Genomic DNA, 16,451 nt, shown 5'->3' on the forward strand with positions numbered 1-16,451 from the left:
GAAAGAACCAGAGGTGGTCAAAATTAATCGCGAGTATATACGGTGCGTCTCATAATCATATTGTGGTTTTGGCACGTAAAATCCCAGAAATGAAAATTATTAGCTTTTTACTGTCAATGTACTAGCACAGGAATTCACTGAAATGCACTGAGGCTATGTTAGTGGACTTAGTACCTTGTCTCGGCCGCTGTACATAATGTTTTTTGCGGCATTTTTATAGCAAATAGACAAGAGATATTGTTGATTTTAATGCGGTTGATTAAAAGTCTTGTGCTACGTCCCCAAGCACACATAATCCGGTAGTAGGGTATGGTACTTTAGTGTCACATTTTTTGATAATTCATCGTGAAACACAGGGGTTCACCGGTACCAGGGGTGCATCTCGAATGTAGAGGCTATAAATACCCCGGGAGTCGCGTAATAAGTATTGTCGCGTAGTGAACTTGTTGTTGCATCAGTGTTTTCTTCTAGTTCATGACACTCCACGGAAGATTACCCGAAGTTGTATCGTACTGTGACATTATGAATTTGATCATGTTGATAATGTGGCAAAATGAACACGTTAGTATCGGTTACTACTTTTTTTTACCATTATTTTACTACCTATGGTTAGTAACGGCTAGGGTAGTAACAGTTACTAATTGCTCTTAGTAACGGCAAAGGTAGTAATAGTTACCACACTTGCCGTTACTAACTGTCTTACTAACAGGGTTGTAACATATGTGACAAGCCGTTACAACCCCAAAGTTAGCAAGTACCACTACCTTTTTTTTAAGAGTGTAGCTTCGAAGGGGCCCCGCAGTCAAATTTTATGCCCCGAGTTTTCCAGCACAACGCGTTCCTTCTGTCCTTACATAAATGAAAAGAACATAAATAAAGAAACTGAAAATTTACGCGGGCACATCAATTACAAATTCAAAATAAAAGCAGACGAAAGAAGTTGCCATACCCATTCGCGTTTCACTGACACAGCGAGGTCGTTCGCTGCAGTGCCTATCCACACGCAGCTGGAACCTTCATGCACATTGTGTCCTGCCCGCCGCAAAGCCATCGGCAGAGCTTTTGACGGCGTCGTTACCACAAGTCACCATGCAGACGACAGCAGAAAACTTCGTAGCTTGCTTCACATCGGAAGAAATAAACTGAACTCACGTTTGTCCTATACTTACTTTTCGGCACGATAGCCACAGTTACGTTGACTGACGTATACACCTAGCTCAACCTTGAAAAAGAGTTTGTGGCTGATGTGTGTGGCACACTTTCCGTCTGTGATTGCGTCGTACATTTGTTTTTTGCGACGTTGTACATGACAGGCACAGAAGACTCTGACCTTTATTTCTTGGTACTCCGCTTCGGACGGACGCCATAAAATTGAAAATAACTCTGACCAAGCGCTGGCCATATATATATATATATATATATATATATAATATATATATATATATATATATATATATATATATATATAATATATATATATATATATATATATATATATATATATATATATATATATATATATATATATATATATACACACACCAGTAAAAAGTGATTCTGCCAGGTTCTGGGCAAAGATCAACACGTAGGTAGGCGCGAGTCTACGAAGCGATTTATTAACGCGTCGTCCGGCCTTCATCAAATTATGATGAAGGCCGGAACCCGGCCGAAACGCCAATAAATTGCTTCCTATACGCGCGTCTATACCTGCCTGTTTTTAAATATATATATTAAGGAATAAGGGGATGTTAGGTGCGCATGACGCATCTATTGGGCGCAAAAGGAATTAACATGAGTCCCCAATGAGGTCCAAGCAAAACAGAAGCTCAGCGGGGTGGAGGGCAAACGCAGGATTCAAGGCACGAATTCACTGTGTGGTCGTTGCGACTGCTGACAGACGCCCTATCACAAAGGTCGCTCTTGTCTCCCCTTTTTGGGCGAAGGCGTAAGAGGAAACATGGACGAACGGACGCAGAAAACGAAAACGCAAGCGCTTACTCGCAACTCCGGCTTTTACTGATACAAAAATAAATTTCTCAACAAAGGACAATCATGTGAACGCCGCGATCGCAATACTTGCCTTCCTATCATATGAAGCTAGGTTGTTGCTCCCGCTGGGTTCCGCTACTTAACGACGTGAGTCACGTCGGGTGATTCATTTTCTTCAGCGCGGTGCAGAGGATTTCTACTTCTTATTCAACAAATAGACCCTATGCACTCTGATATCATTTCGTAGATTTCTTGCTACCGTATGGTTCACTCAGTGGGTCACGATAACACGAGTCCTGTCGACTCTGGGATCACTTTATGTTTTTTTCTTGCTGCCATATATACGGTGCGCTTTATTTGTTAGTCATAACGCCATGAATCATGTATACGGTTTGATGTGCTTTTTGAGGAGGAATAATACGTGGCGTGCTCTATCTTGTGCAACTCTTGGGGGAGCACGGCTCACCGCCATCGGGAAAAAGGGAGATGCGCGAGGTAGATTAAGTAGAAGGAAACGAGAAACTGACAGTTGAAACCCGCAATAACGAAATCGGCGGGGAAAGCACAAAATTTCGCTCTTGCGGGAATTTCGTTGGCGCGAGAATGCGGCAGAAAAGACATGGAATTTACAAAAAACACATTTGATTTCCAAAAGTCAGTAAGTTTGCTTTGGCGGGCCTTACCATGCAGCAATTTCATGCCTCTCGATCGGGAATCTCGTTTGCCACGGCAAAAAGTTCGCCCCATGCACTGGTCAGTGACGGCGGCACTGCGCTGTCACCAGTACCGTGAGGAATGTGTATTTGGCAACGTAGTGCGCAATAACGAGCAGGTGTTTCGGCAAGCCATCATCATCATCATTGTCTCCAGCTTTGTTTTTTAAAGACGATAGTCTTTCTTGGGGAACTTAAACGCAGAAATTTTGGTCTGTCTTTCTGTCTTTCTGTTTGTCGGCACGTCCCTCGATTCAGCCACTCGGCCAAAGTTGAACCACTTGCCCAAGGGCCAGCCGTCTTGAACTGGTATGGCTGTTCATACTTGTGAACGTTGTCGATCAAAAAGTAAATATCATGCATATCTGAGGTGCAACATCACTAGGTAAGTATTAGGTGGCGTGTTCCTTTAATAGAAAATGCATACATACGTAATTTTAAGGACCCTAGTTTCTTAAGCTGCGCTGAAAATGCATAAGAATGGAAGCTTGAGCGAGTTGGTATGCGTTCATCTTTGTTGAAACAGCGCTCACTAGACGACGACGAAGTAAAAGAGGGCACACGACAGGCAGCGCCTGTCGTGTGCCCTCTTTTACTTCGTCGTCGTCTAGTGAGCGCTGTTTCAACAAAGCTGAAATGCGACTGCGCTGAAATTTGCCTTCCTCCGTGCCCTTCGCACGAGCTCATTGTTGTGTTTCGGTTTCGGTTCTGTATTGCACTGTACGAATGCCATGGGTTGGTGTTGAAAAACTTTAGTTTTGAGAAGGCCAAGAAGGTGAAAAAAAAAATATTTAAAAAATGAAAAAGCAGCGTTGTGGGCGGCCTTCAGGCTGCCGGTTGTGGGCGCCGCTCTGGCGTTCCTGTTTTACCCAGGCGACGTGTAAATAAAAGAGTGTGTGGAGAGTACTCGTTGAGTGCGGACGTTTCTCTGCTTCAGCGCTTCGCGCCAAACCGCGTTTTCGGGCTGGCTGGCGTCCCCGCCGGTCGCGTTGGTCACCGCCGGTCTTCGCCTGCTGCTGCGCCGGGACTACCAGCACGCAACACAGTACTCATGTTTCCTGACGTATTGCCAGATGGCGTCCATATCTCACACAGCGCCTCTTCTATCGTCTTTACACGACATTTGCAGCGAAGCACGCAGATACGCGGCCAATTTTTTTTTTTTTTTTTTTTTTGTAATCAATGATGGCGGCTGCTTCTCAAGTGCGCTGTAGCGATAGTTTTGCGCAATTTAAGTGTAGCATGAATGCATTTCAGCAGTTTTCGAATGTAGTTATTGTTGCGAGAGTAGATTTTCTGCGCACTCGTGTTTCAAAAATTTCGTTAATGAGGGACTGCGGTATGAGTATCTTTCGTAGTCGCGAGTTACGAAATGCATTGACTCCTATGGGCGTTCGCCGGTGCTCCGAAAATATTTCGTTGCGGTGAGAATTTCGTTCCCTCGGGATTTCGTTATCGCGGGTTTCGACTTATATGCGGGAGGTGCAGGACCGTACCCAGGATTTTTTTTTTTCGGTGGGCGTTTGTGTGTACAACGGCAAGCTTTGGCAACTGGTGGTCGTTGTGAAGGCGTGCAAGTATTTTAGTGTCACCCGAAAAGTTAACGCACGAAAAAATTTCGGGGTGTGTCAGAACCCCCTCAACCCTCCCTTAGTTACGGCCCTGGCGAGGTGTACTGGTTTCCATTCCCAGCGCAGCCGGGCACCCACCGGTCCTCCTTTCCGCACTCTTCTATCTTCCACTACCCCAGCTCTCCAACGCTAGGTCGTGGTCGCTTTCCTTTTGGATAAAACAATAAGCGTATTTCTCAAACAAAGAGGAGGAGGAAGAAATAGATGGAAAGACAGGGAGATTAGCCAGTTCTCAGACCGGCTGGTTACCCCGTGCTGGGGAATGGGGTAAGGGTGATAAAAGATGACAGAAGAGAGATGTCACAAGAAATTAAGGTAGAGCAAAAAAAAAAAGGGGGGGGGGAACGGAGAATACGACAGCATTTAAATTCTGTCACTAAGGCCATATGTAAGGAAGAAACCGTGGTGACAGCATTCCGTGGTATTCCGGCTACCCCGTGGACGCTGTATTTGTCATAAGGTTGAACTTTACCGTCCCGATGTGGGAGCCGCCTGCGTCAACCTAAGGGTTGATCTTGAGAATTTGATTAAAGTTGATCATACCACACCATACCATCATGTACAGGTGCGGCGCCGGCACCCTCGCCCGCCCCCATCCCCTAAGAGCAAAAATACAGTGCATGAGTTTCTCCCGCTACCTTGACGAGCCCCCCCCCCCCCCCCGCCCACGCGCGCCTTCCCGAAGGAACTCACTTGTCATGGCTGCCTCCCCCGTCACCCGCAGCCAGGAAAGAAGACACCAGGACAAGAAAGAAGACGACGTACTGCACCCTGGCGCCACCCCTGAGCATGAGTCATGTCTTGTGACTCATTGCCTTGGCATGTGCATATGGGTTCGCCTGGACGTCAATTATTGAGCCATTGTATTCCTCCTAGTGGCGACAGGTTGGTACAGAGATAAGAAAGAAAATCGTTTTCTGGAGGGCAAGACGAGCCATACATAGGTAAGGTGCATGACTCAGACACGTGACAGTAATCGGGCCTCCCACGGCGTTGAGCTAGCTGTCATCATCGCAACACCACGTGTCTTTGCTGAACACCTGTTTATCTTCGAGGTTGTATTCTTATTGCTGGTCTAATTGAGATACCTTCCCAACAGAGTTGCGATGTTCTATATCGGCACGTGAGCACCACACATCATTCAAGTCGGAACAGATCATTCATTATGACACTGAGCGCAAGCGCGAGACACTCGGACGAGAGAACAAGGACGCAGCGCTCTCTGCCAACTAAGATTTATAAAAACACGTGCATATCCTTTCACACATACATATGTGTCCTTTCTTCCCAAAAGCCCGAAGCACATGGAAACATTAGGAGAAGCAGCTGTCGACGATGGACTTAGTCAGTCATTGCAGGACACCTAACAGTAGAAGCCTCCCACCAAATTTCTTCTTTCATGTTTGGATTTTTCCAAACACCGCAGGGAGAAAGAGGAAGAGAGATGGGGAGAGAAGGCGCGTCAACGCCCTATCACAGAACAGAGAGAGGGGGAAATCAGCACGACGGCCACCAATCGGATTCGCGATTGGTGGAAGTAGTTTTCCCCCTCGCCGTGAAGAAGGTCTCCATAAAAGGCAGGCACTGAGTAGCCAGACCTCACAGGTTAAAGCTACGAGGAGGCTGACAGACATCAGAAATGGCCGATCCTTCTGAGATTAACATAAGCGCACTGCTGAACGTGCTAGAAACGAGACATGTGCGGCCTTTTCTCCGTGAGTATGAACTCGTGTTTTACATGTCCGACTCGATGTTACGTCTTATACTACCGTGGCAGATTGTTAACGTAATGCTGGATATGTTATCGCAGTGTTTTTGCACTTGGCCTTTGTAATACTTAAATTTCTTTGCGCTGCTCCTTAAACAAAATAGCGACAGTATTACTGGCCGAGATCGACGTCACTGCATGGAAGGCGCTACAACTTGTGTGATCAGAGTTAGTCACAACGTCCATGCTTACTTGGTAATTGGCGTTCAAATTGCAATAGGTTTTGGAGAGACGTTGTTCCTGCTGGAACCTAGAAAAAAGAAAAAAATAACAATATGTGCGTCTCCAAAATAGCAACAAGACGCCAGGTTTAGTTTTTCGCTCAAAAGTCTTCTTCCGCAATGACGTATAGAACTTTGTGGAACCGCGGCAGTAAATTTGCTAATAGGTTTGGTGGAAGATTTCTTTTATACAGCTGTTTGCGCCATGTTTCCTTCTAGATCAGCATGTCGCGAGGTATAACCGGCATCACCTTTACCACGTGTACAACCTGAATCACACTTGTCTACATTCGGCCGTCGTCTTTCGCAAAAATATGCAGATGCCGTAATCGCACCACGCATGGCCAAACCGCATAGACCCAGTATACACTGTTAAAACGAGCCATCATTTTGACAGCGATCTCTCTATCTATTTTGACGAGCCGTCGGCGTCAAACGGGAAAGACGGCGACTCTCTTGTCAACGAGCGAGCGGAGAGAAAGAGAGACGAGAGAGAGAAAGTTCCAGCGCGCCTCGGTTGGCTACGTACGTCACGTGACACGTTGCTCTCTCAGCGGTTACCTCTCCAGGAGAAAGAGTGGAGGAGGCAGAGCGGCAGAGGCAGAGGCGCCACTGCGCCAGAGAGAGAGAGAGAGAGAAAGAGCCGAGGGGGCGGGTACTGCCGGACCCGGTACGCCGGTACATTCCAACGTGTTTCTTTGAGCTTTGTGCGTGCTTCTTCCATGTCGGTTTGGTGCGCCATTTTGTCTTTTTTTGCGTGGCGTGCGAGTGCCTGTGCAACACGCGTGTGTGCTTTGGAGCTGCAGCCTCAAGTCGAGTGCACGGGTAAAGGTGAGTGTACTGTTCTACTTATATACTACTTTCGTCTGTTTACACCTTCGGCTGTGCACTGTTTAACAAGGCACTTCGTTTGCGTGTAGCAAAAGTTTTCGCGCGTTGTGGAGGCGACTCCCCATCGCGCGTCTCTTCTGCTTTTTGCGGTATACATTCGAGCGATGTGCTTTCGCGCCGAGGCTGAACCACGTGCAGCAATTTTCAAGCGTCAGCTTGCATCTAGTGTGATAGAAGAAGAAAAAAAAATGAATAAAAATGTTCCAGTAAAAAAGAAGCTCAAACGTTCCAGGAATATTGGCGCGTGTTTTTGAGTAGCGTGCACTTTTCGCGCACTTTCGATGGCGATTGAAAGTGGTTAACGGTGCGAGGACTGGGATCGAGTGGAGGAACTCTAGTGCGTCATGTACGGCCGAGTACGTTCAGAGCCATTAGTATAAGACTTTATTTAGTTGTTTCTTTTTGCTTTTCATCTGTTCGTTCGTATACATGCGCTAATGCTGATCATGGTCATCTGCAACTCTGACGACTTGCATAATGTGGATGCTATAGTCGCTAATTCGTAAAAGTATACGTCAACTATAAATTAAGTTTTTTTTTTTTTTGTCTTGTAGTGTGGCTTAAAACTGCATCTCTTGTGCAATTTACTCTCTCTCTGTTTCTTGATCGTTTCCCGGCAAAGGATGCAGACGTTGGTATCCGATAGCGATTGGCCAGCTCTATTCTGATTCACGAATCGCAATCGAAAGTGACCTTGTAACATGCAAACGGGAGCAGGGGCGTAGCCAGAAATTTTTTTCAGGGGTAGGGGAGGGGGGGGGGGGGGCGCACCGCCTTCATTTCGGGGGTTGGGGGCACCTCCTTGAAATGGTCATTTTTCGCTCTGTATGCAAAAGAATTTCGGGGAGGGCACGGGCACCAGGGGCGTAGCCAAGTGGGGGGTTGGGGGGGTTCACCCCCCCCCCCCCCCCGAAATTTTTCAGTTTTGCTTGTGTATATATATATACACTCACACATACAAACGCACGCAAGAACATGCATAAAGTGTGGTTGAACCCCCCCCCCCCCCCCCGAAAAAAATTTCTGGCTACGCCACTGAACGGGAGCGCTGAAGCATTGCGAGAAAAAAAAAGACCAAGACGCGAAAGACGGAGTTTGTCTTGAGAAGCATTACACCAAGAGCATCCACGCGCGTGCTCCGACTTTGAATTTTTTCATAGAAAATTTAAATGTACCGCCTATCAAACGAGCAGCTGTCACTGTGTAAAAATGGAGAAACTGGATTAAATTGCAATATTCTTGACATGTGTAAGGATTTAAAACACAGCAGGGTGAGGAGGAGGCTAAGGGATTTGTCAAGTGCTTGCAAGTTAGTATGCAAGTTACTGAATGTAACTATCGAATGGATGTGATTGACTGACTGCTAATCGCTCCAATCATTTCAGGTTCACAGGACAGGTCTGAAAGGTCAACCTCAGTCATATTTGGCCGTGGATATCACTGCAACTTTGGCACTCGACCAAGCGAGGTATGTACTCAGTATCTCGGAATTTTTTTTTCTGCGTGTTTTAACATTGCTGAGGACATGTGTGTGTCATTTGTAAAGAAAGACCAGACCCTAAATGGGGTCTTCTGAATTAGTACCTCAAGTTTAATGTGCAGGCCAACCGCCTACATGCACCCATGCCACAGCTGCGACGTATTGCCCCACTGTCAGCGTATAAGCCTTCTGGCATAGCCATATATCAACCTCAAGCATACTTGGCTGTGGATGTCACTACAACTTTAACGCTCCGCGAAGCGACGTATGTATTGAATATCTCTGGAATTTATTGTCTCCGTGTTTTAAAATATCTGAGGACACGTGTGTCGTTTGTAAAGACAAATCAGACCCTAAATAGGGTCCTCTGAACTGATACCTCAAATTTAATGTGCAGGCCTACTCACCCCATGCACCCAAGCCACAGCTGCAACATGTTGCCTCGTCAGCGAAGTCAGCTCATAGGCGCATACTTCTAAAGTATATTTCATGGAAACACATCTCAATGTCATGATTTCTTGTCACATTTGCGAGACTGCAGTGCAGAACTTGTACAAATATGAGAGACACTACAGAGTTCATTCAAATGTTCATAATGTTAATGTAGCATGTGTAAATCAGGGCTGCTCGAAACATTTCAAAACATTTAATGCACTGCGTGTGCATGTTTCACGCAGTCATGTTGGAGATGATGTTGCTCCTGTGTCATCTGGACAAGAATTTAGATGTCCTCATATATTTCGTGATGTCAAGTTTTCTTTTTTTTTTTAAAGATGTTGGGCACGTTAAGAAGCATATTTCTTCTAGTGTTGCCACTGCCTGTTGTTTTGTGAACTGTAAAAAGGTGTTTTCAAGTGCAAAATCATTCACGTCTCATGTAAGTCGCTTTCATGGCAGCATTGTGTGTCCAAGACAGAGTGTGGCACAATGTGATGAAGATCTTGCAGCACCTAGCAGTGCAGGTCAAGATTTCACCAGTGTTGATCTTTAACAAATTTCAGGGCATGATGATGAGGTTTGTAAAAGTGGACGGCTGCCACATGTGCGCATGTAGTCTATACTGGAACTTAGTGGTCTAGATGCGATTCATGGCAGAGCTCCTGAAGTGAAGCAAAATGACCTTGCAGAATTACGGTTTAGAGTATGTGGTTTCCCTCTACATCATGAGCAGCTATTTCTGTTACTAGAAATAATACACGGGTTGTTTGTGCAACTGTGGGCTCTTTTTACATTTTATATTTGTTGTTACACTCCATGCTTACTTGGGAACATTATGCACCAGAGCATATACATGTAGCTAGTTCAGCATGCGACAAATATGGTCACCTTTGCTGCTCAGCATTTCTATCTGGTGTCCTTTGATTTCATCATACAGTGTCTCTCACACAATGCAGCATAGTTTATACATTTCCGGCATTTCACGTCTGAAACTCGAATATGTGATTGGCATAGTTTATGGCGCATGGATTTATTCTGTCATTCTCTTTTTGTTTACTCCAGGTACATTGGACAGATCAACCGGACCAAAAAGGCGGGGTAAAAGAGAAGGGAGCGGAATAGGACCAAGGGTGCTCAGCCTATCAAAGCGCTTGAATAATAAATGTGCAAGTATTGACAAAAGCTTTCGTTGCATATTTTATTAGGTACTACCCATGTCGAGTGATGGTCGCATGGTGAGGTAGACCACTCTACAGTTCATAGTGACACAGAATACACTTGATCTCCTGGGCCTCATACTAACAATGCAGCTGCATTTCATGTTGAGAGCCTCTTGTCACCTCACAGAGAAATGCTACATTGATGGTCTCATAATTGCATTGACAAAAAGACGTACAGGTCGGTTTTATTTGAGTTCACGAAAAAGATGTCAAAATGAAAGAACAACCGTCATTTGCAAACGGTGAAATGTTATCAATCTGACAGGTCGGTTGTGTTTTGAGTTCATGAAAAAGACGTCAAAATGAAAGAACACCGTCATTTGCAAATGACGACCTTCAGTTTATTTTGATTGTTACATTTTATCAATTTGACGGTTGCTTGTTTTGAATTGACGGGAAAGACATCAAAATGATAAAATATTACATCATTTGAAAATGACGGCCTGCCATCATTTTGACGGCCATATGCTTGGAAATAGAGCTGCCAGGATATTTCCCGTCATTTTGACAAAAATTTTTTTACAGTGTACGCTATAGAACATTCTGCTATAATACAAGCGTAAATGGAACTGTATACTAATCTACCGCGAGGTAACAGCTGCGAACTACCCCTGCGCCAATGCCTGACGGCTCGACCGCTTTACACAAGTCAGACCGTAGGCGGAAACATTTTATTAGAATTTTGAATTCGCGTTTGTTGTGCGCTGAAACTCGAAGTTATTGGCGCCTACTCATTCACAAAACTATTCTCGTCCGCAATTCACCAGAAAGGACGGGGAGTTATCGGTTTGTAAGTTCCACCGGAAGTTTGAAGCCTGCAGGACCCTGCGGTTGCAAACCGCATGAAATGAAAATTTAACTAGTAGAATCATCGAAACACCAGTTTTGTGTTGTGATTTATATGCTTAACAGCAACTGCTAGACGCAATTCAACTACTAGGCATACCTACCTGCCGGTGTGAGTGGTCGCGGTATATGCTTGATTGCTGACCAGATGGTCGCGTGAACGAATCTCGGCCGCAACATTTCGATAGCGGCGAAATGTTGGAGGCTCGTGTGGTTAGATTTACGAACCCCAGGTGCATGGTCGAAATTTTTCAGTCCTCCACTACAGCACATCATGTCGTGGTTTTCGGACGTAAAAGCCCAGCAATTACATTTATTATGAACGGTCAGTAAGGCTATAACTGCCATGGGGCGTAGCCAGAGGGGCGGGTTTCAACCCCCCCCCCCCCAATTTTCAGTTTGCTTGCGTATATATACACGCGCACATACAAACGCACGCACGAACATACATAAAGTATGGTTGACCCCCCCCCCCCCCCCAAAAAAATTTCTGGCTACGCCCCTGGTACTTGTAACTTCATAGCACCGCTTATTTTTTTGTTGCTGTCGCCTGTCAGCCAGCCTGTCTGTGGAGGTCGCCACAGATAGTCACTCTTTCTCTTTGTCAATCTGGTCTCCTTTCGTTCATTCAGTCAGCTTCTTGCACAGTACTACAGAAAGTGAGCTTGCATTGACGTCACCGTGGCCGCATCTTGGTGAACAAACTGGTTGAGACGCACGTGAACTCTTCTCGAACGCGGGAGCGAGAAACGGTGACATCAGATTAGTTCCGGGGCCCCCTCCAATTCTTTTGTTCCCCCTTGGCGCAGCTGGCGAACAGAAGAAAGCGCGGAGAGCACAAAAGAACGCGCGGGGGGGAACGGCTGTGTGTCCTCCGCTGAAATGACACTCTAATAAGATAAAAAGTCACGGTGGCCGCCATGTTGTGAACAAGCGCAGAGACCTGTCTGTGACGTCATGTGTCAAGCCATAAATTCGTTCGTCCCAGCTTTTTCGTTTAAATCTTACAGTCGACCTGGAAGAGATGGTGCCAGAAACCAAAGCGAGGTTCAGGAGCAGGCAGTTACGAGGACTGGATCTTCAGTCTAGCCACGCGACGGGCCTCCAGGATCCTCCAGTGTCGACTCCATTGACAGACACTGGCAGCACCTCGCAGTTACCATCCAACTGCGCAGAACTTCCATCTCTGGACCTTCCGTTGAAGACTGTGACAGCGCGCTGCCTTCGCCCACTGCGGCGTTGGAGACCGATACTACCCCGTCGCGTCTGGATGCGGACAAGTCCTGTTTTCTTTTTGTAAGCGGAGTGCAAGGAGTTCCACTGTGCCGCCAGGTATCGACTGCCTTCTCCCATGCTCTGGTACTACGTCTGGAACAGCGGCTGTGCGGCGAGGATGGATCGCGATTCCGTCGACAACGTCCATAAGGTGGCTGCGAGAACGGTACACTGTCAAGATATGGGGCGCATCATGGCCGGTGAAGAAGTCGTCTCGTGAATGAAGAAAGGTAGGTGCATTCGCTGTAAAAAACTGTGTCGCTGGGCTCAGTGAAATCCCAGCGTATCGAAAGGCATCGTGCGCCGTTACCAGACTGTGAGGATATACGTATAATCGTTTTATACGCATGTGCTTTCTGGACGATGTGTGAACGCAACTAGATTTCGTTTTACGGGCTTCCATGATAGTTTTCCGGTCAACGCGTTGTGTGGCAATATATCTTGAATCCAGAATTAGCATGTAAGACAAGAGGATATGACTGTTGGTGATTTGGCTAATATCAAAAATAGCAACGGTGTCATATAACACGAAATAACTTTGTTTTTGTTGTTTCGTTACATTAACATACGACGTTGAAGGCTACACTAAGGAGAGAAAAAAATATTTTTGTCCTATTTGTAAGTTGTCCTTTCACATTCTCATAGTGACTTCAGCGAACCACAAAATTTCCTATGACGTCAAAGAACCTTGACGGCACTGATATATAGGGCCTTTACGAGATTCTTTTCCCGGCGGACATAATTACCATTGTGCTCTAAGGCGTCAAAATGCTTATTAAAGGGCGTAGACACCCAAATCCATTGTAACTCACTAACATAGCTTTGCAAGCTTTGCAAGAAATGCTGTGCCAATTTTGATAGAGAACTGGCGGCTTAAAGGTAATTTATTGAATTTCGAAGTCATGAAACCAAGTGCAGCTCCTTTTCCAGACATGTCGCGATGTCAAGAGAGCTACAAAAGAGGTGATGGAGATGTGTGTGGCAAATGTGATGATGTTTTTGAAGATAGCCACTTTTTCTACCAAATGCAGAGATTCAGGGGAAGACGAAGCTTGAGGAGATGAAAAATTCGTGAGCACGGGCGTCGCGGAGCCGACTTTGTGGACGAGCGGACTTTTTTTCCGTTGCAGCCTGGACGACACGTCCTGCTTTCTAAACTTGAGATTACCGTATATGCTCCAGGAGTTCATATACGGTAACTCTAGAAAACGTCGGCTCAAGCGACACCCTGAGTTGACAAAATTTTTCACCTTTTCATCAAGGGGGATTATGGCTCCCTCCATAACCTCCTCCGGGCTCTGTTATACAGTGAAACCTCGGATACGATCGCGTCTCATACGAATTTCAGGGTGATACGATTTTTTTCGTTGGTCCGGCCAAGGCCCATTGGCCTGCAATGTAATGGAGTACGATTGTTGCGAACCGATTTTCACCCAGCGACGTTTGATACGAACGTACGCTAACCGCCCAAGTACGAAGTGCTGTCCGCGCTGTCGCGGAAGACGCGCCAAGCACGTCGAGCGCGGGAACGCAAGCGTGGGCATGCGCACCGCACCGCCAAATCGTCAGATCATGCTGTAAGAAAAACCCGTTTCTGCGGTGCGCGCAGCGGACGACTCCCACGTCGGGACCGTAGACCAAGCCTGCCGGCCGCGCCGCGGGCCTGCTGGACGGCCCAGAGCTGGTCAGCCAGGAGGGAGCTGCGGAGGGCCGCCTCCCACCTGGCCGAAGCAGTATCGGGGTTAGTGTGCGTGGGCCTTGCACATCCGAGATCTGCGCTAGCGTGGCTACGTTTCAACCAACCACCAACGGTCAGAATACCTTGAGAGACCCGTCACGCTCCGAGATTGTCTACGGGATTTTGAGGCTCTTATGTGCCCCCGTGTGCCTTCGCGTTTAGATTACAGAGGACATAACGTCATGCTTTATTTTTCTAAACGCGTTGACAAGGGCTGCTGTCGTTGTTCTGTGTTTACACGGCCTGCCTCGTGCGTCCGACATCCTATGAAAGGTGGACGAGAACCGAAAGAAGGCGAGGACGGTCTTCGCGAACGGTTCAGCCTCACAACGTCAACCATGCGCGACTGTTGAGGTCGCACTTATGCGGGCACGACCGTAAATCTCAAAAAAAAAAAAACATCAGTATACGCTATAGAACGTTCTGCTATAATACAAGCGTAAATGGAACTGTATACTAATCTAACGCGAGGTAACAGCTGCGAACTACCCCTGCGCCAATGTCTGACGGCTCGAACGCGTTACACAAGTCAGACCGTAGGCGGAAACAATTTATTAGAATTTTGAATTCGCGTTTGTTGTGCGCTGAAACTCGTTATTGGCGCCTACTCATTCACAAAACTATTCTCGTCCGCAATTCACCAGAAAGGACGGGGAGTTATCGGTTTGTAAGTTCCACCGGAAGTTTGAAGCCTGCAGGACCCTGCGGTTGCAAACCGCATGAAATGAAAATTTAACTAGTAGAATCATCGAAACACCAGTTTTGTGTTGTGAATTTATATGCGTTAACAGCAACTGCTAGACGCAATTCAACTACTAGGCATACCTACCTGCCGGTGTGAGTGGTCGCGGTATATGCTTGATTGCTGACCAGATGGTCGCGTGAACGAATCTCGGCCGCAACATTTCGATAGCGGCGAAATGTTGGAGGCTCGTGTGGTTAGATTTACGAACCCCAGGTGCATGGTCGAAATTTTTGAGTCCTCCACTACAGCACATTATGTCGTGGTTTTCGGACGTAAAAGCCCAGCAATTACATTTATTATTATGAACGGTCAGTAAGGCTATAACTGCCAGGGGCGTAGCCAGAGGGGCGGGGTTTCAACCCCCCCCCCCCCCCCAAATTTTTCAGTTTTGCTTGCGTATATATACACGCGCACATACAAACGCACGCACGAACATACATAAAGTATGGTTGACCCCCCCCCCCCGAAAAAAATTTCTGGCTACGCCCCTGGTAACTTGTAACTTCATAGCACCGCTTATTTTTTTGTTGCTGTCGCCTGTCAGCCAGCCTGTCTGTGGAGGTCGCCACAGATAGTCACTCTTTCTCTTTGTCAATCTTGGTCTCCTTTCGTTCATTCAGTCAGCTTCTTGCACAGTACTACAGAAAGTGAGCTTGCATTGACGTCACCGTGGCCGCCATCTTGGTGAACAAACTGGTTGAGACGCACGTGAACTCTTGCTCGAACGCGGGGAGCGAGAAACGGTGACATCAGATTAGTTCCGGGGCCCCCTCCAATTCTTTTTGTTCCCCCTTGGCGCAGCTGGCGAACAGAAGAAAGCGGGGAGAGCACAAAAGAACGCGCGGGGAGGGAACGGCTGTGTGTCCTCCGCTGAAATGACACTCTAGTAAGATAAAAAAGTCACGGTGGCCGCCATGTTGGTGAACAAGCGCAGAGAACCTGTCTGTGACGTCATGTGCAAGCCATAAATTCGTCACCAGCTTTTTCATTTAAATCTTACAGTCGACCTGGAAGAGATGGTGCCAAGAAACCAAAGCGAGGTTCAGGAGCCAGGCAGTTACGAGGACTGGATCTTCAGTCTAGCCAACGCGACGGGCCTCCAGGATCCTCCAGTGTCGACTCCAGTGACAGACACTGGCAGCACCTCGCAATTACCATCCAACTGCGCAGAACTTCCATCTCTGGACGCTTCCGTTGAAGACTGTGACAGCGCGGCTGCTTCGCCCACTGCGGCGTTGGAGACCGATACTACCCCGTCGCGTCTGGATGCGGACAAGTCCTGTTCTTCTTTTTGTACCGCGGAGTGCAAGGAGTTCCACTGTGCCGCCAGGTATCGACTGCCTTCTCCCATGCTCTGGTACTACGTCTGGAAACAGCGCCTGTGCGGCGAGGATGGATCGACGATTCCGTCGGACAACGTCATAAGGTGGCTGCGAGAACGGGTACACTGTCAAGATCTGGGGCGCATCGTGGCCGGTGAAGAAGTCGTCTCGTGA

At 47.0% G+C, this 16,451-nt stretch overlaps 1 protein-coding gene across 1 annotated transcript; it reads left to right on the forward strand.

Annotated features, from left to right (window-relative positions):
- Nucleotides 1–5,926: 5,926 nt before the first annotated feature.
- On the forward strand, nucleotides 5,927–16,451 carry LOC119397997 (uncharacterized). Its single transcript, XM_037665274.2, has 2 exons — nucleotides 5,927–6,048; nucleotides 15,958–16,451. The coding sequence occupies exons 1-2, from the start codon at nucleotides 5,973–5,975 to the stop codon at nucleotides 16,449–16,451; spliced, it is 570 nt and encodes a 189-aa protein (XP_037521202.1). The 5' UTR covers nucleotides 5,927–5,972.

Source organism: Rhipicephalus sanguineus, chromosome 6 (assembly GCF_013339695.2).
Source record: "Rhipicephalus sanguineus isolate Rsan-2018 chromosome 6, BIME_Rsan_1.4, whole genome shotgun sequence".
In the NCBI taxonomy this organism is placed as follows: domain Eukaryota; kingdom Metazoa; phylum Arthropoda; class Arachnida; order Ixodida; family Ixodidae; genus Rhipicephalus; species Rhipicephalus sanguineus.

Coding starts and splice junctions, on each gene's coding strand:
- LOC119397997 (XM_037665274.2), top strand. CDS start 5,973: ATGGCCGATCCTTCTGAGATTAACATAAGCGCACTGCTGAACGTGCTA. Junction 6,049..15,957: donor ACATGTGCGGCCTTTTCTCC/GTGAGTATGAAC, acceptor TAAATCTTACAG/TCGACCTGGAAGAGATGGTG.